Source organism: Anabrus simplex, chromosome 1 (assembly GCF_040414725.1).
Source record: "Anabrus simplex isolate iqAnaSimp1 chromosome 1, ASM4041472v1, whole genome shotgun sequence".
NCBI lineage: Eukaryota > Metazoa > Arthropoda > Insecta > Orthoptera > Tettigoniidae > Anabrus > Anabrus simplex.
In genome coordinates, this window is record NC_090265.1 from 1,575,674,499 (window position 1) to 1,575,697,797 (window position 23,299).

General features: G+C 37.9%; 1 protein-coding gene across 5 annotated transcripts in view; it reads left to right on the top strand.

Annotated features, from left to right (window-relative positions):
• Positions 1–23,299, top strand: part of GAPcenA (GTPase activating protein and centrosome-associated) — a 316,010-nt gene that overhangs the window by 172,753 nt on the left and 119,958 nt on the right. For all 5 annotated transcript variants that reach the window (XM_067138159.2, XM_067138162.2, XM_067138164.2 and 2 more), the window contains 3 exons: positions 10,001–10,189; positions 13,445–13,570; positions 14,975–15,160. In XM_067138159.2, coding sequence (XP_066994260.2) covers positions 10,001–10,189; positions 13,445–13,570; positions 14,975–15,160 — 501 coding nt within the window. The remainder of the gene's footprint in view (positions 1–10,000; positions 10,190–13,444; positions 13,571–14,974; positions 15,161–23,299) is intronic.

The following is a 23,299-nucleotide window of genomic DNA, read 5'->3' on the forward strand; positions in this document are numbered from 1 at the left end:
CTTTTTAGACAAAGGAGTGTTGAAGGCACAAAGAACTAGGTCATTATAAGTAGCACGTTTATGTGCTTGTGGGTATGCAGAATCTTGCCGAATTGTGGTAGCTGTTTGGGTGTTTAGCTATTTTGCTTTCAATAACCACATTGTTAAACTCCCCTTGAGAATCATCCCCATCACTTGTCTCTGCCATAATGCACTGTAAGGTTGTAAACTCTACTCCCTAGTCCCTTAGCACCAAAAGGAATAAGATGAAAGTACTTACATTCGTATAAACTAACCTATACTGTTAGCTAATATCCGACTACTGGCTGTTAATGGGATCACTCATTGAAACCAAAGTTCTCTTAATGAATAATAAACAATGCTAACTCCTGCTCAACTCAACAGATCAGTGAAGTAGTGGAAGGTAGCAACCAGAATGAGTTGCTTGCATGTGGCTTGGCTTCTTTTTGTGTTTCTGTTCTTCGAAGAGTTCAGTAACACATAATTATGATCCAGAAGGCAGTGGTTGATAGCAAAGAACTTAGCCCTAAAGATTATGCACTTTACTTGGTCCTGTTCTAATCACCCATATAAAGTTGTATTTATGCCCTGTAAATTTATTGCAGATTTTTAATATACCAAATACCCCAGTGTTCAAGTAAAAATGGGTAATTAGAACAAATTTCAGAATTAATTCATGTGAAACACTTTTAACTCAGAATTGTGCCAGTCATAACTTAATATGAATATTTGAAAAAAGAAAAAAATCCTGTTGTACACACTGAGTAAACACACTATAATGTGTGGCAATGCAGAAATGTCATTAGTTACATTTAGGTCATGCCAAAATATGAACACTTATAACTTCCATAACAATGAATATTAACCAATAAAATGTGACATACAGATTCTGAACAACCTCAAGATGTAATTCCCTATCAGTTTTGTGTCTTATTATCCTACATATGGTATTTATATGGTAATGTTCTAATTACCCCTGTTCACCCTACCTAAATACTCTTTACTGATGATGAAATTTTATTTTGAAGGGCTATTACATCAGTCCCAAAAAACAGAAATATACTATCAAAATCTAGTAAAACAGAGAAAAGAAACTACCCAAGTCTTACGAAGAATAAAAAGACAATATCATAAGAACACACTGCAGTTAATTGAAGAACAATTCAATAAAATTCAATCAAGGGACTACTACAAAACCTTTAGAAAGTAGCTCCAAAAATATGAACACCCGACCCTACTGGTGTAGGATGAAAATGGTAAGCTGGCTCATAACAATAAAGACAATGCAGAAATTCTGGCTAAATATTTCAGCAAGCTTTTAAATTGTGAGGAACCTATAGAACTCCTTCATTTGGACACCAACACTCCGATAAAAACACCACCAGAGAACATCAATCCCCCCCACAATAAAGGAAGTCTACCAAGCTCTGAATACATTAAAAAACTACAAAGCACCAGGAGAAGATCAGACCTTTGCGAAAATCTGGAAATATGCAGGAACATCAGCAAATGTGGCCCTCCATCAGCAACTTGTCTCTATCTGGATTAAAGAAGAACTACCAGAACACTGGGCAACAGCCCTCATTCACCCACTGCACAAAAAAGGAGACAAAACCGACCCTAATAACTACAGGGAATCTCGCTCCTAGACATAACATACAAAATATTGTCAATAATCATCCTTAATAGGATAAGTTTACAACTTGAGAAAGAACTAGGAGACTATCAAGGAGGTTTCAGACCCTGGAGGAGCTGTCCTGATCAGATCATGAGTCTTAAGTTGATAACGGACTATAACAGGAGAAGAAACAGAGATGGTGATAACATTTGTAGATTTCAAGAAAGCTTATGATTGCATCCATAGAGAATCTCTCTTTAAAATTTTAAGACGCCTTGGACTACAACCCAAATTAATAAACATGATAAAATTGACTCTCACCAATACCAAATCAAAAATGAAGTTTAGGAGTGAAACATCGGAGACATTTGAAATTAAAACTGGACTACGGCAGGGAGATGGACTCTCACCATTATTATTTAATTGTGCTCTAGAAATAGTAATGAGAGAATGGTTTAGGAAATGTCCCCCTAAAATAAAGATTGGCCAAAAAATGAAAACAAATTGCCTGGGTTTCGCTGACGATTTAGCATTCCTGGCAGTGGACATAAAAGAAGCAAAAACCCAAATATCAAAACTTCAAAACATTGCAAATAAAATTGGCCTCAAAATATAATTTGAAAAAACAGAAATTATGCCCCAAAGAACAAATAGATTAGCTAAAGCACAAAAATTTAACATGGGATATCTACAAAAAGAAATGTCTATCAGTAAATACAAAAATAAAACACTACAACACAGTTATAAAACCAGAAGCTACGTGTGCAGCAGAAACACTTTTTTACCTAAATAAACAATCGAAGACTGACAGACTTCAGAAAATTAAAAGGATTGGAAGAACCTGCATCAACAAAAAATACCAGAAAGATGGACAGTGGCGGTTAATACCTAACAAAGTCGTGTACAAAGAGCTAGAACCCATTACAGATACTATGCATAAGAAGAGACTGGGATTCTTTGGACATATCATGAGGATGCATGATTCAAGACTTCTGAAACAACTAGTACAACACAATCTCGTCTCAAAAAATACCACAACAGGATCTAAATGGATCAGAGTAGTAAGAGAGGATCTGAAGGAAATAGGCCTTACAACGGAAGACACCACAAATAAGATATTGAATACAATTCTCAAGAATACAAACCTCCGCTTTAGCCTTACACAAAACAAACCAACAACACGCATATTTTCAACTGAGGAAAGGGCACGAAGATCAGAGCGTCTGAAGAAGTACTGGGAGGACCGCACAGCCCGAACAATCCCTTCAAAGAAACCTGAACGACGGACTGACTAAAGTGATCCTATGTGGTCATAAAAGAAGAAGTGAGACAAATCTGCAGATAGTCGTACATATATTAAAAATGGTTGGCTGTACCAAAAATTACAAATTATTTTGTTCTTATTAGAAAAAATTATCGTTACAGGTATATTCAAACAAGAATCTCATTTTAATTACTTGGGTGTTAAGTTACATGCGTGAAAGAGAATGCTATAGATTTTCAATTCATTGAAATTATTTGTATTTGTGGTACAGTGAGAACTTTATAAAACAAGGAAACGAACAGGAATGAATGGTTTTAAATCGGTATATTTGTAGAGAAGTATTATTACATGCAAGGTTAAGAATGATAGAACTTAATTGGGAAAGATCTGAGAATTACAAACTATAGTGAAATACAGGCACAGTTCTCTCTCTCTCTCATCCTCTTAGATACTTTCTTCTTTTTCTTCTTCCTGATGCGTTTCTGCTTATGTAGGTCATTCGCAGAGACTCTTCCAATCTTCTTAGAGATAATGTATGTCCAAAATAGGGGAAGAAGCTTGGATGTATTATGATTGAGTTCTCGGTTGCCTAAATACACTGACTGGCACAAAATATGGATCACCTGAGAAAAATGGCATTCTAATGGGATAATTTTTTGAAGCATTTCATCTGGCAGTTATATCTGTTTTCCATATAATGGGAGTATGGTAAGCATTTCTTCTTCAGAGGAGCCACAAAACCTACTCTTTGAGCCTTTTGCCACTGCGTATTTTAGTGTTTTTTCATACTTTTACAACATTTTCAGTGGCAATTTAAAGTGTGGTTGTGTTAAGTGCCATTTTACCAATGGTGGTGGTGGTGGTGATGATGATGATGGTCTGCTGAATTTGACAATACTGACTGTGCAAGCACATTTTTAGAACATTTCATGTAATTTCATACAACTCTACACAAGGCCAACAGTTTTCACTTATTCAAGTCAGCAATTGTCAATGATTGCCAGTGCACTCTTATGAATATTACGACAGTTTACTGACAGGTTCTGTGGATTTAAGATGCCACTCACTTGGGATGAAGTTGTAAAGGCCATAGCCTTGGTGGATGCTGGAAGAAGCTTACGAAATGTAGCAAATGTTCATGGCTTACGGTCAGGACCCATAAGACTTATATCTCCGAGGGATAGCAGATCATGTTACACCAGATTTTGCAAGTGCGCCACACTACTGTGGTTCAGACCAAAAATTGTCTCACAAATATCCAAAATATTTATGTAAGTGAGAGAAGAGTAATGCGAAGACTAGAAGAGGCCAATATGAATTCAAGACATCCTGCATCAGGACCAAAGATCTCTTGAGTGCACAGGGTAGCACGACTGAATTTTGCAAGGCACAATCTGGACTGGACTACAGATCAGTGGAGCAAGGTTCTTTTCTCAGATGAAAGCAGATTTAGCCTCAGGTCTTCAGACGGTCATGAAAGAGTCTGTAGGAGACAAGGAATGAGTTATTCACCAGTTTGTTGACATAAATATGTCTTATGGCTGGGAGGTCATCTGAAAATTTGCATCACAAAATTAGCGATACAAAATACATGATGCAATATTACCTATCAACCGTACAGTCTGTGATGTGAAGTATTCATGGCTGGCCATGAATGAGAGACATTTAGAAGGCTCTTATATTGAAAAGGTCTCATCTCATCATACTCTAAAAAACTGATTATTTGATTTGTGGTAGTTTCATAGGCCCTAAGTCTGTTCCCCCATTCGATGCACTAAATCCTACACCTGTCAACTCCAAATTCCATACAGATGTCGCTCGAAAATTTTTTGCTATTTTGCTCGACATCGCACGGACACAGATAGGTCTTATGGCGATGATGGGACAGTAAAGGCCTAGGAATGGGAAGGAAGCGGCCGTGGCCTGAATTAAGGTACAGCCCCAGCATTTGCCTGGTGTGAAAATGGGAAACAACGGAAAACCATTTTCAGGGCTGCTGACGGTGGGGCTCGAACCCACTATCTCCCGGATGCGAGCTCACAGCTGCACACCCCTGACCGCACGGCCAACTCACCCGGTAAATAATTTATTAGTTGCAAATAAATTAATCGCTATGAATTTGAGTTTCATTTATTGGAAGACATATTTATGATCATTTGATTTTCCCTAAGGGAAATTTGACACAATTTTTTTCCCAAGAGGGTCTCAATGTCATGACTCCAAAATCTCTGACCAAGTGCATCCCATGTGTTCAGTGAGATTTAACTCTGAGCTAAATGATGATCAGACCAGAGTGACACATCCAGTGTCATGCATGAATATGATGTTTTACTGATGAATGGAGCAAAAACTATTACGTGTTCATTGAGAACCTCGTAGATGTACCTTTGGGCATTGAGCACTCCACCACAAATGAGCACAAGTTCAGTATGGACATGAGTATTTATGCTGTTCCTCCATACTGAACTTGTGCTCATTTGTGGTGGAGTGCTCAATGCCCAAAGTTACATCTACAAGGTTCTCAATGAACACGTAATAGTTTTTGCTCCATTCATCAGTAAAACATCATATTCATGCATGACACTGGATGTGTCACTCTGGTCTGATCATCATTTAGCTCAGAGTTAAATCTCATTGAACACGTGGTACGCACTCGGTCAGGAATTTTGGCATCATGACATTGAGACCCTCTGAGGTCTGAGGGAAAGTTTGGTTGAATTTAACCTCATTCCTCAGAAGGATTTGTGTGCACTTGTTGCTGATGCCAAGACATCTGCTGGCAATGGCCATGTGAAGTGTGTTAAGTGCCATTTCATCGATGGTGATAATCATTATAATAATGTGCTGGATTTGACAACACCGCCTGTGCAAGCACATCTTTCCCAAAATTGTTTATTCTTAATTGTTTTGGTTTATGTTTTAAAAACAGTAATTTAGTAACTTAAGAAGTAAAAATACTACCAAGTCCAAAAATAAAAATATTATCAAAATGCAAGTGATCCATTTTTCGTGCTATTGATCATTCCTGTACGTTTTTCCCAAATCGATGTTCCCGACACCATTCCTCCCGACATCCGTGTTCCCTACAAACTGTTTTCCCAAAACCAATTTCACAGAAAAACATCCCATCATTTCAACAAGCTCTTACCAAAAAACTTAACCCAATAGAAGATTTGAAATACTTGGACGTGAATGAACTTAATGAGAAAATTACAGTCAGTATTCAAAATGCAGCAAAGAAGATCCCATTGAAGAAAACTAATAAGAGGAGCCGACTTTCACTTAATACCATATAACTCATTAAGGACAGGAAAACAGTGGACAGGGATACAGCAGAATACAAAAATCTTAACAAGACCATTCACAAGGAAGTAAGAAAAGATCTAAGGAAATTCAATAATAACATGATCATGCAAACAATTGAATAAAATAAAAACATGAAGATTTTAAAGAACAACATGTCTATAGGAAGACCAAAAATTACAAAACTTAAGAACCAAAATGGAGAAATAGTCACAGATAGGCAAAACATTACTGATGTTATTAGAGATTTCTACTACAAGCTGTATACATCAACCATTAATAAACCACCCAGTGATGAACAACTAGCCCAGAATTATACACATGAAGTAACGCTGGAAGTACCCACTGCTGAGATTGAAAATGCACTTAAACAACTAAGGAATAAAATATCCCCTGGGGAGGATAAAATGAATGAAATGCTAAAATTAGGTGGAAAAGATCTGCCAGAAGCCATGAGAATACTCTTCAACAAGTGTATTAACTCTGGAAGAATACCAGAAAATTGGAAAAATGAAGTCATACTTCTCTTCAAGAAAGGTGATAAGGAAAATTTAGAGAACTATCATCCTGTGAGTTTATCATCACACCTTTACAAGCTCCTGATTAAAATTGTAACCAACCGTCTCACAAGAGAACTGGATTTTTATCAACCTGCCGAGCAAGTGGGATTTCATAAAGATTTCTCAACTGTTGAACACATCCAGACCTTGAAGAAACCACTGAGCAACATTAAGATTCATCTGGCCTTCATTGATTATAAAAAAGCTTTTGACTCAGTGGAGATTTGGGCAATCATGAAAGCACTTCAAACTGCCATGATAAACTCAAGGTACAGTATATAAAGCTCCTGGAAAACATTTATGATCAAGCAACAATGGTAGTCAGAGTGGACGAAGACCTCATCACCAATAAGATCCCAGTTGGCAAAGGAGTTCGACAAGGTGACACAATATCTCCAAAGCTGTTTACCCGTGCCTTGGAAAATGTATTCAAAACCCTTCATTGGGATAAAAAAAGGTATAAAAATCAACGGGTTATATTTAACCACCTGCGTTTTGCCGATGAAATCATGCTCATAAGTGAAAATCTAGATGAGTTAGAAAACATGATCCAAGAATTAAAAACTGCCTCTGCTAAGATTGGTTTGGAAATGAACATTAATAAAACGAAAATACTAAGCCCAGACAGTCAACCACTTAAAATGGGAAACCAATATATAGAAGCTGTCGATGAGTACATCTGTCTTGGACACAAGATAAAACTTAGAAAAGCCAACCAACGTGCATAAATTCCTCGCAGAATAGGTATGAATTGGATAGCATTCCGAAAACTAAGATTCATCCTGACCAACAAGGATGTTCCAGTTAACCTGAAGACCAAGGTTTATAATACGTGCATGCTGCCAGTTACTACTTACGGTCTGGAAACGATGAATGTGACGTAGGAAAGTGCTCGCAAGCTTCAGCGAATACAACGAGCCATGGAGCGACAGATGCTCGGGATCAGCCTTAGGAATAAGATCCGTTCAGAGGACATCAGGAGAACGAATGTAACAGACATCCTAGAGAGAGTAGCAAGTCTAAAATGGCAATGGGTAGAACACGTAGCTCGACAAGACTACAACAGGTGGACCTCTAGGATTGTTCACTGGAGACCATGGGAACACAAGAGAGGCATTGGAAGATCCCAGAAGAGATGGCTCGATGACATAAAGCTGTTGGCTGGAACACGCTGGTTTCAAGTGGCTCAAGACCGAAGACATTGGAAGCATGTGGAAGAGACCTATATCCAGCAGTGGATTGAAATAGGCTAGAAAAGAAAAGAAGAGAAGAAGAAGAACATTCCCGACAGCCATTTTTCCGACACACTTTTTCCCAAATCCAATTTCACAACAATTTATTATCCCGACAGACAGCTCATTTTTTGTTTCCAAAATTGTAGTTTCCATTGTACATAGTTTATTTTGTAAAATGGATAGGTCAGCCAAAAATTATTAGTAAGAAGTTATTACTCGACGGTTATATTTACCTAAATTCAAGAGAGCGCAACAGTAAAATGTATTTGGATTGCAATTGCTTGCTAGGTGGAGGATGTACTGCAAGAGCTGTGACTGAGGAATTGTGACAAAATTGTCATGATGCGGGGACCAGACCAATCTCCACATGCACATCCACCAAACCACGAACAAGGTAAGACAGAAAAAATAATAGGAAAGCTGAAACGTACAGCTGAAGAACATCCTGAGGTGCCGTTAGCTCGGATACTGCGAAATGAACTTCGTAGTGTGCCTTCTGGAGTATTAAGCCACTTTCCAGAACAGCAAAATTTTCTGAAATTGAAGAGAAGTTTTCTCCAGTGAGAATTACCTCCTAACCCCACATCACTTGAATCACTGGGTGACATTCCAGAGTATTTTACCGAAACTAAGCTGGCGAAACATTCTTAATTTTTAATTCCGAAGAGCTAGAACGGGTGTTGGTTTTTGCGACCAGACAAAATCTATAACTGTTATCTAGAAGTGACACATAGTTCGTAGATGGGACCTTCAGGGTGTCCCCCAACATTTTTACTCAGATCTTCATTGTAATGGAATTGGAGATACTCCCGAGTATATTGCTCTGTCATCTGTCTTCACCTTACTGCCCTCAAAAACACTACACCTCTGCACTCTGCGCTATTGTAACTGTAGCTGAAGAACACAGGACTCCACATTTCACTCCAAGTAAAATCTTGGGAGATTTGAGAAAGCAGTAATGAATGCGCTCGCTGAGGTTTTCTCGAATGTTCCTTACTCCGGTTGTTTTTTCCATTTCTGTCATTCAATTTATCAAAAAGTTCAACAATATGGTTTACAGCAGCAGTATAACCACCCCAACAATCGAGATATTAAAATTACATCGCACACGCTTATGGCAAGACAGCAAGATGTAGACGCAGGGCTGTTCCACCAAGGTATGAAATTCGTATGTGGAACTACCATCAAGCAGCTTATGAGGGCACACAAAAGACCAACAATGCAAGTGAAGAGTGGCATAATTGATTTCATATACTACTTGGGAAGCACCACCCAGATTTAAACTCAGCTGTTTGTCAATTCCAAAAGGAACAAGCCGACACTGAAATAATGGTAGCCGAGTTAAGCTTGGGGTGATCAGTTAAAGCTGCCTCAGAAAAGAAGTGTCTGGATGCTCAGAGCTAAATTATGAAGATTATGAAGATGACGACAATACCATTAATTTTTTACGCACAACATTGTTCTTTCAACAAATTTATTGCATTGCAGTATAGGTAACAAATTTACTGTAATTTAGCAGTTAAAGACAATATCATTGGTTATTTCTGTGATACTACCAAATTACACTGTGCAAGAGCAATAACTTTCATTTTTGGAAAAGTTCTGTCAGGATTGAAATGGTGTCTGGAAATACGATTGTCGGGAAAAGGTACGTCAGGAGAAATAGTTAAAATTGAAATATTAAATAAAGAGGTTCAACCTATTCAATTGAATCTCTTTATTTATTATTTCAATTTTAACTGTGATACTTTTCAATACGGAACAATGAAATTTTTATCTTTAGGAGAAATAGTGTCGGGAAATACGATTCAGGAAAAATCCTGTTGGGATAATGTGTCGGGAAACTCGACGTTCAGGAAATTGGATTCGGAAAAACTGACATTAATCACCATTGAGTATATATATTAATGCCAATTCTTATTTCTTATTTGCATGCTAAATGTTATAAAAAATGTGGAATTTCTGGAACTATATCTTCTTAAAATTCAATAAATAATGGCAATATTGTGTCTTCTTACAGGATAGTAGCTGTGAGAATGTGATCCAGCGTGACATCAATCGAACATTCCCTGCGCATGACTTTTTCAAGGAAGCTGGAGGTCTTGGTCAGGACTCATTATACCGTATTTCAAAAGCATATGCTGTCTATGATTCAGAAGTGGGCTATTGCCAGGGCCTTAGTTTTTTAGCAGCCACGCTGTTACTCCATGTAAGTAACTCCATCTTTTTTTATTAAATTATTGTCAGAATACTAGTAATAGATTTAATGTATATGACTTCAAAGCACATTAAGTACTAATAATTGCAGTTTACTTTATTGTAGCTTCTTGTATTTAAAGATATAAATTTGAGATGATTTGCATAATGAATGGGACTTGGGAATAGGAGCAATCTTATTTTCCTGTAGTTAGTGAAGAATATTTAGAGTAATGTGAACTGTATGGTCAGTCATCTCAAAGCTTGGTGTATTAATACTTGAATGGCTTCTATGGTATCAGCATGCATGTTGATTTATGGGTGTTCTTCACTCTTTTCCTGCTTTACTGCTAAACTGCCTTTTGCATTGATGTATTTACTAAGTTCCTCTTCTGTTTGTGAAAGTTTTCTGTCATGGTTAATACTCTATGCTTCATGAATTTTTCAGAAATATATATTTTTTATTCTTAGTCGTGAAAGTAATGCCGTTATTGTTATTGTTACCAGTTATTGGGGTCCTTAAAACTAAAAATACTGCAGAGAGATGGCACGTTGTACTACTATGTATTGAACTACTATTTACAGTTAATCACAAATTCACTCATGATTGAGTTTTCCACTCGCCACAGTTTTTACTCATGATCGTAACACACATCCACGTGAACAGTCACGCTGGACACTGGCGCTTCAAACTCCTGGTCACAAACATGGCCTCCACAATGCAGTGCTTTGCAGAATAGTTCACAGCTAAACAAGGTTCATTGAACTCCTCGTAGCCATATAATGGACTCTCTCCCAGTGGATGACTCATAATGGACTCTTGAACATCTCATAACTGCTTACATTCACTTGAGATGATGCACACAAGACTGACTGGCGTGTGCCAGCTGCGCTCTTTATAAAGGTCCATAGTAGAAAATTCTAGTAGTTTCCATCATTCTGGGTGCCTGGTACATTGTCAATCAGCTTCCAGCTTCCTCTAGGCGCTTTTTTAAAAATTTCAAGCCTCAACAATTTGCTGGTGCTGTTGTTTTGCTCATGGTTGGTTCCATCTACATTGTTGACCACTGCACCGCAATTATCATCTCTCACTGGCATTCTTGCCAGCCACCCCACCCTCAGCCTTCATTGTCACGGTGCTCCCTCCTTAAAGCTGCTCATACTGAGTAGATCCACCGAGCTTGATAGCTGCAGTCGCTTAAGTGTGGCCAGTATCCAGTATTTGGGAGAGAGTGGGTTCGAACCCCACAGTCGGCAGTGCTGAGGATGGTTTTTTGTGGTTTCCCATTTTCACACCAGGAAAATGTTGGGGCTGTACCTTAATTACGGCCACAGCCACTCCTTCCCGCTCCTAGCCATTTCCTGTCCCATCATCGCCATAAGACCTATCTGTGTTGGTCCGACGTAAAAAAAACTTGTAAAGAAAAAAAAACTGAGTAGGTCCACAATAAGGGCAAGCCGGTCTAGGTGGACGACCATCATTTTCACCTGAAGAGGCCACTGAATCCTGTAAACTACACTGTTCATCCTGGCTATAATGATGTAGGGACCTTTCCAAGGCGCCTGGAGCTTCAGCGACTTTCCTTTCATCTGTATGGGTTGGTATAGTAACACTGTCACCTTCGTGAATCCTACCAAATTCACCTGCAGATCATACTGGACTGTCATCTAGTTGCTAGCTAACTTCAGGTGTCGGGCATACTCGTGCATTCCATTGACCCGCTTCACTAGCTCCCATGCATAGTCTGTCACCAGTTGTTCTTGGTCCAGGGCCGTTCCAAACATTAAGTCATATGGCATCGTAGTTATCTCCCAAAGATCATGTTAGCAGGTGTCGTGCCTGTTGTCTGATGAGTGGATCCATGATAGCTCATCAGAAAGGAGTCCATTCTCTCATGTCAGTCCCTCTGGTGTGCCGATATTACCTTCCTCAGATGTTCCTCAATGGTCTTCACTAATCCCTCTACCATGCTATCTGACTGCAGGTGGAGAGTTGTCATTTGGGTCTAGTGTACACTGAGATGATGCAGAGCTTTCTTCATGAGGATCTGCTCTTTTCACTTTGTAGCTCTCTCAGGTTACGAGAACAACGGAAATAAGTCCTTCACTTGGGCAGTGGCTACTGTTGATTCTTCCTAATTGGGGGTGGCATAGACCTCAGGCCACTTAGTGAAATAGTCCATGGCTAGAAGCAGACAGCAATTTCTGGCATCCAACTCTGGAAAAGCCACTACTTCAATCTGTCTGTCCCTGGGAATTGCCAGCTGGGCAACATTTTTTTTTTCTATTGGCTTTATGTCGCACCAACACAGATAGGTCTTATAGCGATGATGGGACTGGGAAAGAAGCAGCCGTGGCCTTAATTAAGATACAGCCCAGCATTTGCCTGGTGTGAAAATGGGAAACCACGGAAAACCATTTTCAGGGCTGCCGACAGTGGGGTTCGAACCCACTATCTCCCGAATACTGGATACTGGCCGCACTTAAGCGACTGCAGCTATCAAGCTCGGTCAACATTATTCTCGCCATCGGCGAACTCCTGTATGTGCGTCAACTGACCATCTTCGACTTCAAGGGACTTTCACTGAGCCTAATATGTCTATGCTCGGCGATGTCCTACCATGCTAGTCACTGAACCGACTTGACTTCTTGCAGGATCTGTCCAATGTCCCCATCTGCAAGCATCTCTCTCTTCAGGAAGGCACAGTCCCAGCCTTCTGCTGCTGCAGTTCTCAGGGCACAGTCTCTGACATACGGCATCATCTTTGCAGTGTTTCCTTCCCTTTTGTTTGACAGTAAAGTCATATTCCTGTAGGTGTTGCACCCACTGAGCTATCTGTCCCTCCAGATTTTTAAAGTTCAGTAGCCATGAAAAGGCAGAATGGTCAGTGCGTAGATTGAACTGCTGACCATACAGATATTTGTGGAAGTGCTCTAGCATCTTCATGATGGCCGGTTTATGATGAGTAATTATGCTTATATTAAGTTATTCTAGTAAAATATAACTAATAAAATGCAAGTAAATCTTCATTCTATAATAATTATGTTCTTTCATTTCAATAAGATTTTTAAAAAATTGAATATCTCAGTTCGGATTAACCGGATGTTCGGATTAATGGGGTTTGGGTTAATGAGACTCTAGTGTATATCAAAAGTAGATCATTGTATGTAATCATTGGGAGGGTTATAATCTAGATAATGTGGAATAAAGAAAGTTTGTGTGCTGTTGGGTGCAGGATACTGTCTTGATTATGAATGTTGCTTACAGATGCCTGAGGAGCAAGCTTTCTGTGTTTTGGTGAAGCTGATGTACGATTATCGACTTCGAGACCTTTATAAAGATGGCTTTGAGAACCTCTACATGCGGCTATATCAACTCAACAGGTTAATGGAGGTATGGTAGTATGGTACCTAGCAAGTAGACACACTCAAGTTTTGTGAATCTTTTCATATTATTAGAGAAATTTATACAGTACAGAAAGCAGTCATATTTAGTGATACCGATGGACCATTATCGTGTACCAGTAGCCATGAAAAGGCAGAATGGTCAGTGCGTAGATTGAACTGCTGACCATACAGGTATTTGTGGAAGTGCTCTAGCATCTTCATGATGGCCAGTTTATGATGAGTAATTATGCTTATATTAAGTTATTCTAGTAAAATATAACTTCTCTTTCACTGATTTACTGATACAATCAAGTTTACATTATCTCCACTAAGTGGTCTGTCAGAGTTGTGGTCGAGTTAACTCAATTTAAACATAGCGCTCTCAGTACTGCCATTGAATAAACCCAGTTAACTTGAAACATTCTCGTATTCTACTGGGATCTGTTGGTTTTGTTTTCAACTACTGATTTTATCTGTTTATATTTGTCATAAAATAACAGAGCCATATTTGAAACAATTCTGATGATTCAGAATAAAATAGTGAACAAATACAAATTTTATATATCTATGTTTATCTATAGATAACAGTGGAATAAATACTTTTATCTTCAGTTATCCAGATGTAAACACTGTGTTGTGCATCATGCCTCCCACATGTGAACATTGTTCACCCTAAAGAAATTATTTTGTTTTTAGAAGGGGTTAATTTGTATATGGATTTTGATTGTGGTAAAAGTAATATGGGAGATTTTGGAGAAATTTTGGAAAGTAATAGTGGTGATGAAGTGCTGTGGGTTACAAAGAGAAGTGTTCATGTAGTAGTGTGCCTTTCACACGATCTGATTCTGTATTTGTGTCAGTGGTACATGACTTCCAGGAGCCAAACCCATGTATAACTTACCAAATACTAATTTGACTCTAGAATCCTCTAGAATCTAGTGTATACAGTATTGTATTTTGAACTTTTTTTTTTTGTGAATGAGAAAATTTAAATGAATGAATTGTTGAAATTAACGTATTTTATAAACAGACAATTGAGGGTAAGTCAAACAGTTCAGAACTGAGGGTATTTGATCTCGTCTAAGAATTCAGCCGTCAAAAGTTTAACTGTGCTCTGGATTTTGGGAAATGATTATTATTTTTTTTTAATTTTATATTAAAACTATTGCCTGCTTATATTACACCAAAGGAGTTCCTAGTGCAGGTTACGTGTAGTTACTAATTAAGTTCAGATTCTTCAGTAGTTTATGATTAAATTTTAGTTTCAAGTAAAATCTAATTATGAATTTTTTCTCTTTCAACTCTTTAATTTACCATTTCATTAATTTTTTTTGTAATTTGAAGGTCAGAATTAGGAGTTGAATATGTTAGTGTATACAGTATTGTATTCAAACTGCTGTTCTCTCTTCAGGAACATCTGCCGCAGCTATGGCATCACTTCTCTGAGAAGGGTGTGGAATCACATATGTTTGCCTCACAGTGGTTCCTCACGCTGTTTACTGCTCGTTTCCCACTTTACTTTGTATTCCATATTCTGGACGTGTTTCTTCTGCAGGGTGTAGATACCCTTTTTCAAGTAGCACTGGCCTTGCTCATGGTAAGTTCTGTATTTCTATGTATGAAACGCTTCAGAAATTTCTGATATCAGTTACTGCTTAGAAATAATCAGCCTTGCATGTGTTTATGTAATTTCCTTCAAATTAATTCCTCGGGTAGCTACAATAAAATTTCCATTTAATATTTTTTAACCTCAAATTAGGTTTGTATTTCATTCTCCTCCTTCAGTCATCAAAAAATAATTTTGATGGCACTACTGACACAAGAAAAGATTCTTGTGATCATAATATCAAGTATTCATTTTTTCTTTTGAAAGAAAAAAAAAGACTCCCACGGGCAAGTGCTCATTGAAGGGAGTAATATACATTAGATACACAGCGACATCAGAGTATATAATTACAATATAAATATAGTGATCAGTGATGATATTATTATAACTAAATTAAAGGATAGACATAAGTTAAATATTAATATAGCGTACCTTAATTCTTTATTTAACAAATACCTTTTTATCTTGGCTTTAATTTTTGATGGGTTTCTTTATTTCAAGTATTTGTTTTTGTAAGTCATTGTATTCTTTTGGTAAGTTGTGAATAATACTATTTAATCCATATTTGGTAGATTTTCTGGAATAAAATTGTAGTCTATTAGAGTTCTTGTATTGTAGTTATGGACATCAGCACTACTGGTTAATTTAAAGTTTATGAATTCTACCATGTGTACCAGTTCCAAATGAAGAGTTTAGCATTATATTGCATTGCAGGATCAATTTTTAGTATTTAAGTGTCCTTAAAAATACTATTAGTTCTAACAGAATAGTCAAGGCCATAAAATTTTCTAACAGCATTATTTTGCAAGACATGGAGTTGTAAGAGATCTTTTTTTTTTTGCACCAACCCCAAATGACACATGTATTGAAAACAACAATGTATCATTGAATGATAAATGTCCGACTCATTGGCTGAATGGTCAGCGTTGAGACCTTCAGTTCAGAGGGTCCCGGGTTGGTGATTTTAATCACGTCTGATTAATTCTTCTGGCCTGGGGACTGGGTGTTTGTGTTTGTCCCAACACTTTCCTCTTCATATTCAGACAACACACTATACTGCCAACCACCACAGAAACACACAATAATAATTACATCCCTACCCAGCTCGATAGCTGCAGTCGCTTAAGTGCGGCCAGTATCCAGTATTCGGGAGACAGTAGGTTCGAATCCCACTGTTGGCAGCCCTGAAGATGGTTTTCCGTGGTTTCCCATTTTCACACCAGGCAAATGCTGGGGCTGTACCTTAATTAAGGCCACGGCCACTTCCTTCCCCCACTCCTAGCCCTTTCCTGTCCCATCATTGCCGTAAGACCTTTCTGTGTCGGTGCGACGTGAAGCAAGTAGGAAAAAAAGTTACATCCCTCCATATAGGGTTGGCGTCAGGAAGGGCATCCGGTCATAAAACAGGGCCAAATCCACATGTGCGACTCAGTTCGCACCCGCAACCCCACAGATGTGGGGAAAAGCAGTGGAATAAGATCATTGAATGATAAATACCTTTCTTGAGAGAAATAGAAGCTGGATAGCGCAATCTTTGCATGGCACCATTGAGTTAAGAGATTTTTTTTTAAATGATATAATTAATGTGAGCATCTCACACCAACTGAGTCAATTATCAATCCCAAATAGTTATTCACCTTGGTTAGTTGGATGTTTTTAAACTGTATTGCTTCACACCTATCAACGCGAACAAACTGCTTATGAAAAGAAAAAAAAAAGAAAATTTACTTTTATTAATGAATAATTTATTGTCAGCGAACCAGTTGTCAAGGCTCCCAAGATCATACAACATATAATTCTGTAAGGCCGGGCGCATATTGGCGCACAGGTGGCGTGGTCAGGGCAGCTCAGGTTCTGAGACTCCATCTTTGGACACTGAACACCGCGAATTGAGATGCAGAGCAGAGCATTGCAGTACTGCACCGGGCGTTGACTGTATCACACTGGTAGATCTGACACAGGAAACATGTGACGCGCTCTCCAGTCACATAGCCAAGTGTTTGTGTGTGAACTGAATAAATAAAATCAACCGGAGAGAAATTGTTTGAAGTAGTTTGTAACCACACAGTGATATGCAACACCGGCCATTCCAAATACACGAAAAGTAAACTTAAACAAGTAATTTGGATCAAAATCGCAAAGGAGCTCAACTTGACAAACGGTAAGTACGTTCAAAATCTAACATATGAATTCATATGTATATGGAATACTAAAGGAGATTACCCTTTCGCCCTTACTTTTTATCACCGTCATGGATGAAATCATGAAAGAAATTAAGCAGAAGAACAATGTGGACATCAATGCATTTGCATTTGCAGATGATGTAGTAATTTGGGGAAATACTGAGAAGGAAGTCCAAGAGAGGCTGAACACCTGGAATGAACATTTGAAAGCACACGGATTAACAATAAATAAATCAAAAACTGTTACTGTGTCTGTCAACAGGCAGAAGAAGAAAGGAAAAATAATGCTGGAAGGTACACAGCCGGAAACAGTAGACCAATATAAATATCTTGGGTGCATCATTTCATGTAATAACAGAATACAGCATGAGATTAACAACCACATTAAAAAATCAGCTCATTTTTACCATCAAGTTCAGAACCTCCTCTGGAACGAACAAGTTCCCTTAAGATCAAAGCAGATTCTATTCCAATCATACTTCACCCCCATAATAATATATGGCCTAGAAATCTGCACAACAACCCAACAAGTGGATAGCAAACTACAAGCTACAGAAATGAAGTTCCTACGAACTATGGTACAGAAAACAAAAACGACAGGGTAAGGAATGAAAGAATAAGGGAGGAAGCTGATGTGTACCCATCCCTGAATGAAAAAGTGACAAGGGCCCGTTTGAAATGGTTTGGCCATGTCAAACGAATGGACGATAGAAGGACAGCAAAACAATGGCTACACACAGTTGTGGCCGGAAAACGACCGGTAGGAAGACCTAGGAAGAGGTGGCTGGACCAAGTGAAAGAGGACATAGGAACAAGAGCAGTCAGCTGGTATGTCGTCTTGAGAGAAGAGTGGTACATGGACAGACAGAGAAGTGGAGAGTGCTCGTAAACCACACCCGGGCAACTGGAGTGGAAAACTGATGATGATGATGATGATGATGATGATGATGGAATACTGAATGAGTACTTTTAGGTTAACATTTAAATGTGTTTAATTACATGTAGTATCCTGGGTCTAAAGATACCAAAACTTCATTCACACTCTCCTCAATTAATGCACATTAGCATAATTAGCAAAATAAACTATACACATTCAACCTATTATTGTCATCAAATGTCTGTAGACTTCAACTGCTCTTTTGCCCATTTAATCTTAAACATATTGCATTCGAAACAAGGAAACGTAAAATAATTTCAGATGGCTTTTGGAATGGGATATTCGGAATCATGAAGCTAGAATTCCAAATGTGCACTCAACAGTTTGCCTTGCTCATAAAAGCTTGTAATTGAACCCTTATTTGCATTGATTCCCATAACACTTTCCAGCTGGGTACGGTCTCATAAGTTGAGTATCAATGGGAATGCCTCATCCCCTACAAAAAACGTTGCACCCATACAGTCGGTATCATGGAGCTCCGCACTCAGGGTCTTGCACAGGTTCTTCTTACTACAAGGTTAAATTGAGATAATCGAACGCCTCAGCTAGCTAGGGTGCTGGAAAGCTGATTAAACATGAGTACATTCATTCCCAAATGGATTTACGATGAAAAATGACGATAAAATCGAATTGCATTGAGACTTCTATTGGGCAATCAACATCCAAAGTTGAAAATTTAACCTATCAAATCATTCAAGTGAGTTTCGTCTGTCTGTTAGGTCATCAGCCCAGAGGCTGGTTGGATCCTCAAATAGCACCACTAAAGGTTATGCGGTTATACGGAAACCGCAAAAACCAATGACAGCACCACAATGAGGCGTACTAGGCAAGATGAGGAGTGAGGTAGTTTGCCATTGCTTTCCTCACTGGGTCAGAAAGTACTATTGCAGCACGACTGACCCTATGAGCAGCACCTTTCGTAACACTCAGACGCACCAGTCGTGCTCTGCATGTCATTACTCAGCACTACTCATACCCCAGCAGCTTCCATATTGTCACAGCCATGGATGTTGACTGGGACTTCGGTGGAAGCTGCACTTTACTCTGGCCTGTGCCAAGAGATGGATGCAAAAGTACTGTATCCATCAAGAAATGACAGCAGGCAAGTGAGTTTCATATGGTGGCTAATTTAAAGCTCAATGTTGTATCATTTAATATACCTCATGATCACATATAATTATGATAATTGTCTCCAAATTGCTCAGACTCGTGTCATTACTGTCGCCTCATAAATATTAATGAACATGATTTCAAATTGTATTATCATGGAAGGTTGAAAATTTCTACATTACATAAACAACAACTGAGTCATTCTGGATAGGATCGTATTTATTCAATTAAAATCCCTAAATCATATTTAGATGAAACCAAAGAATTAACGTTAAGTTAAATTTGAAAGTGAAATATTAAAATAAAAATCAATTATTAAATTTAAATCTATCACAATGTAATGCAGTGAACATCAATTCATATCGCCTATCCAGTTTCAATTGTTATATTTATACGAACACTAGTTCACAATAAATATTTATATTATTCTTTTCAATTATCATCAATGCGATATCATTTTATCTGACATAGTAAACCTGAATATGTTCATCTATTCCCTGACGACGACTTTTCAATACCCATGATTATTCTATCGCGTATATCGCAGTTATGGATTTACATATATATCACTTTGCAGTTCACATTTGCTTTCGGTACAGGATCCTAATTAATAATGTTCTTCCGTTATTGAAAAATAAATAGAATGAATCTAAACCATCCTACTTTAAAATAAAATTGCCCTGAAGATGCTCACACATATATATGAGATCACACACACAATAATGTTCACACATACCTCCGAGGATCTATCCTATTGATAAAATAATATATGATATGATGAATGAAATGATGTGAAATGATACCAAGGAAACAAATTCATATTTAGGAAATAAAATAAATGAAATATACAACATCTAATCTACAAGTCAAACTATGACTTATTTCATAAACAACTACAGTTAATTAATATTTAAATAAAAGGTTAGCTATCCTCGCAGTTATGTATTTGGTAACCATTTAATAATAACGATGACACTTGTATCCCATCTCAAGATCAATCATTATTAAGTAAAAATATAGTGGTGAGGATCATTCATATAAAGATATAAATTTCGCAGGTAATAACCTAACATTATAAATTACAGTTGTTCACGAGTGGAAATCATGACCTCTGTCTTATCGATATTCTCACAAATATGTATAGAAATAGAGAGTACACACGCTCATTGCCTCAAGCATGTATGATATGAACATAACACTTAGATCCAAGCATTAACCTTAATTACCCTATATCAGTAAAATCTGATATGGACTTGAATAACTTCACTCGCACTGCATGTCTTAATAATCAACACATACTAGTCACATCTAAACATACCATACGCCTCTGACACATTTCGTAAAATAATTCAGTATCAATATGAAAATACCTATCATCTGTATCGACACTATCACTCATCAATCAATACCTTATTATCAGTAACATTTCACCACAACATAGACCAATCAATATAAATACACACGTAGAATATTCATCATAAATTCAACACTACACACACGACTTACCCTACACAATATGTGTATGAAACCATATAGTATATAATACTCGAAATAGGTACAACATACAAGCTATACCCTGGACAATATTAAGCCATTAATTCAAGAATCCGGTTCATAGCATTCGCATAAAGTAATACCTACACCTTGTAAAACTTATCAACACTTCTTCCAATATTAACAACACATCTTAAGGCTTGGTTTCTCAGAACTGACGCATGCGAAGTGCGAGGCCGACGTTGCGTACATTCATCGCAATGACGGTGCGAGGCTCGTGGTTTCCCACGCTGTGAAGCGAATCAGTTGCCGAGCACATGTCTTGTTCAGTGGATCCTTGCAGCCTGTGTGCTACTGTTGGAAGAGAAAGCGGATAATGAAGAGAAAATTATCCTGTGTTGTTTTGGTGGAGAAGGCAGCGATGTATTTAAAAATAGAAAAATTGAGGGGGCCTACAATATTCTTGTAAAACGCCATTTGATTGACAGTGAAAGTAAATTCAGAAGTTATTTTCGGTCTCAAGGGACCTTTTTCAAAGGATTTTAAATGTTATCAAAGAAGATATTACGAAGACACCGAGTAATAACAGGTATAAAAAAACCATCTCACCTGAGGAGAGACCCTACGTCGCACTACTAAGGTGAGTGTAATCATTTAGTAAATCTTAAGGTAATTATTCCTAAAATAAAATTAATTTGTCGTCTTCAAAAGTACGAGTATATTTTAATTTCCACAGATTTTTTATGCCAAGAATTTCCTGAGGTACAAGTATGAACATGTTTTTACAATAGCCTACAAGATTATTTCTGGAAAATGAGCAATTACAGATTATTATAATTAGTGAATTTACCTTAAATTATCACAAAGCTCTTAAAGAAAGATTGTCAGCTATTGTTTATAATATGGATTGCAGTCAGGGTGAATTGATGTAGTGGGACAGTTCAGTCGATACTTCATCTTGAACTGACGATGAACCAGGTGACAATCCGGTGATAACAGAGTTAGTATCCTCGAAACTATTGGGTGTTGACAACATCGTGGATGAAGTGGTTTATTGTTGGTACAGATGCCGTATCTCCATTTCCGTTACAATTTGGCAAACTTTCATCCGCGTTTCGGCTATGAGCTCAGGAGAAAATTCCATCACCATCTTTGCCATACTTTTGAAAAAGTCTATCACAGGATGATCTTCTTTGTGTCCTGATTTAATAGCTAATATTTGCTTCGTAATAGCCATCCTACTTTCACGGCCCTGTTTTATCTCATCAAGTGCTCGATCCTTAAAAAAGATGGCCTTCCTTTTTTTTGTGAGATGGATTTCCATGGCAATCTGCTTCCCCACTACAAGTTCTTTTCTCATGAAAATTTTATTCATTGTCCTCGGTACCTAGTTCTTCCTTCCACTTTTCACACTCTTCAGCGTCGCTATGTTGGCTCTCGTGCTCATTCGCAGTCTTCTCTGGTAATGACAATACAGTTCTGCAACAACAAGAAGAAAACTTTACTAAATATTTGAACTGAAAAATTTCCTTTTTGACACCGCCAAGGTTTATCCATTGAGATTTGGCGAATGTATGAGATGATGAATATACAATTAAATTATGAACATTTTGTGGCATATCAGTAGACACCTAGGGCATTCTCCCCTATTAAAATAACTATCACTACCACAAGACACCATGTCGAGGAAAGCAAATTTGGCTGCGTTGTACTTTGATTTCGATGGTGCTGCAGAACCAGTTTTGTATTTCCCCTTTATCTTGATTTTTCTGTTGGTATCTCGGATCGATCGCCACCTCGTTTTGCACTCATTTTCTGGGGAGGAAACAAACATCAGTTTAACTAAACAACTACTACAAACAACTTTTAAGATTTACATTTGAAATATATTATACTGTTTTTATTTAATAGTTTTGTGGGCTAAACTTCATCTGCCACTAACATTCACCACCACTAAATAAACAGCTGATAGCTCTTCCTTTTTCACAGGTACCTCTCAATGGGAGAATCGTTCAAATCACTAGCCTTCCAGTTCAGAATCACGCATAGCTGGATAAGTTGCATTGGTAGGGGGACACTGAGAGCAATTTCCTGCAGACTGAAGAATGAGGCCGTACCTATGCTCACTGAGGAGGTGTTGAAAGTAGTTTCAAATGGGTTTTTTTAACAAGTGGAATTACCCAAACTGCTGTGGTGCAATCAATGGCAAACACATACGAGAAAAATGTCCCAACAAGACTGGGTCACTGTGTTTCAGTATAAAGGATACTTTTCTCAAGTCCTGCTAGCTTTGGTAGACCACAACTACAAATACTTGTTTGTTGATGTTGGTTCATACGGGAAAGAAGGCGATACTGGAATATTTAACAAATCTCAGTTGTACAGAATGATAACCGAAGGAACATT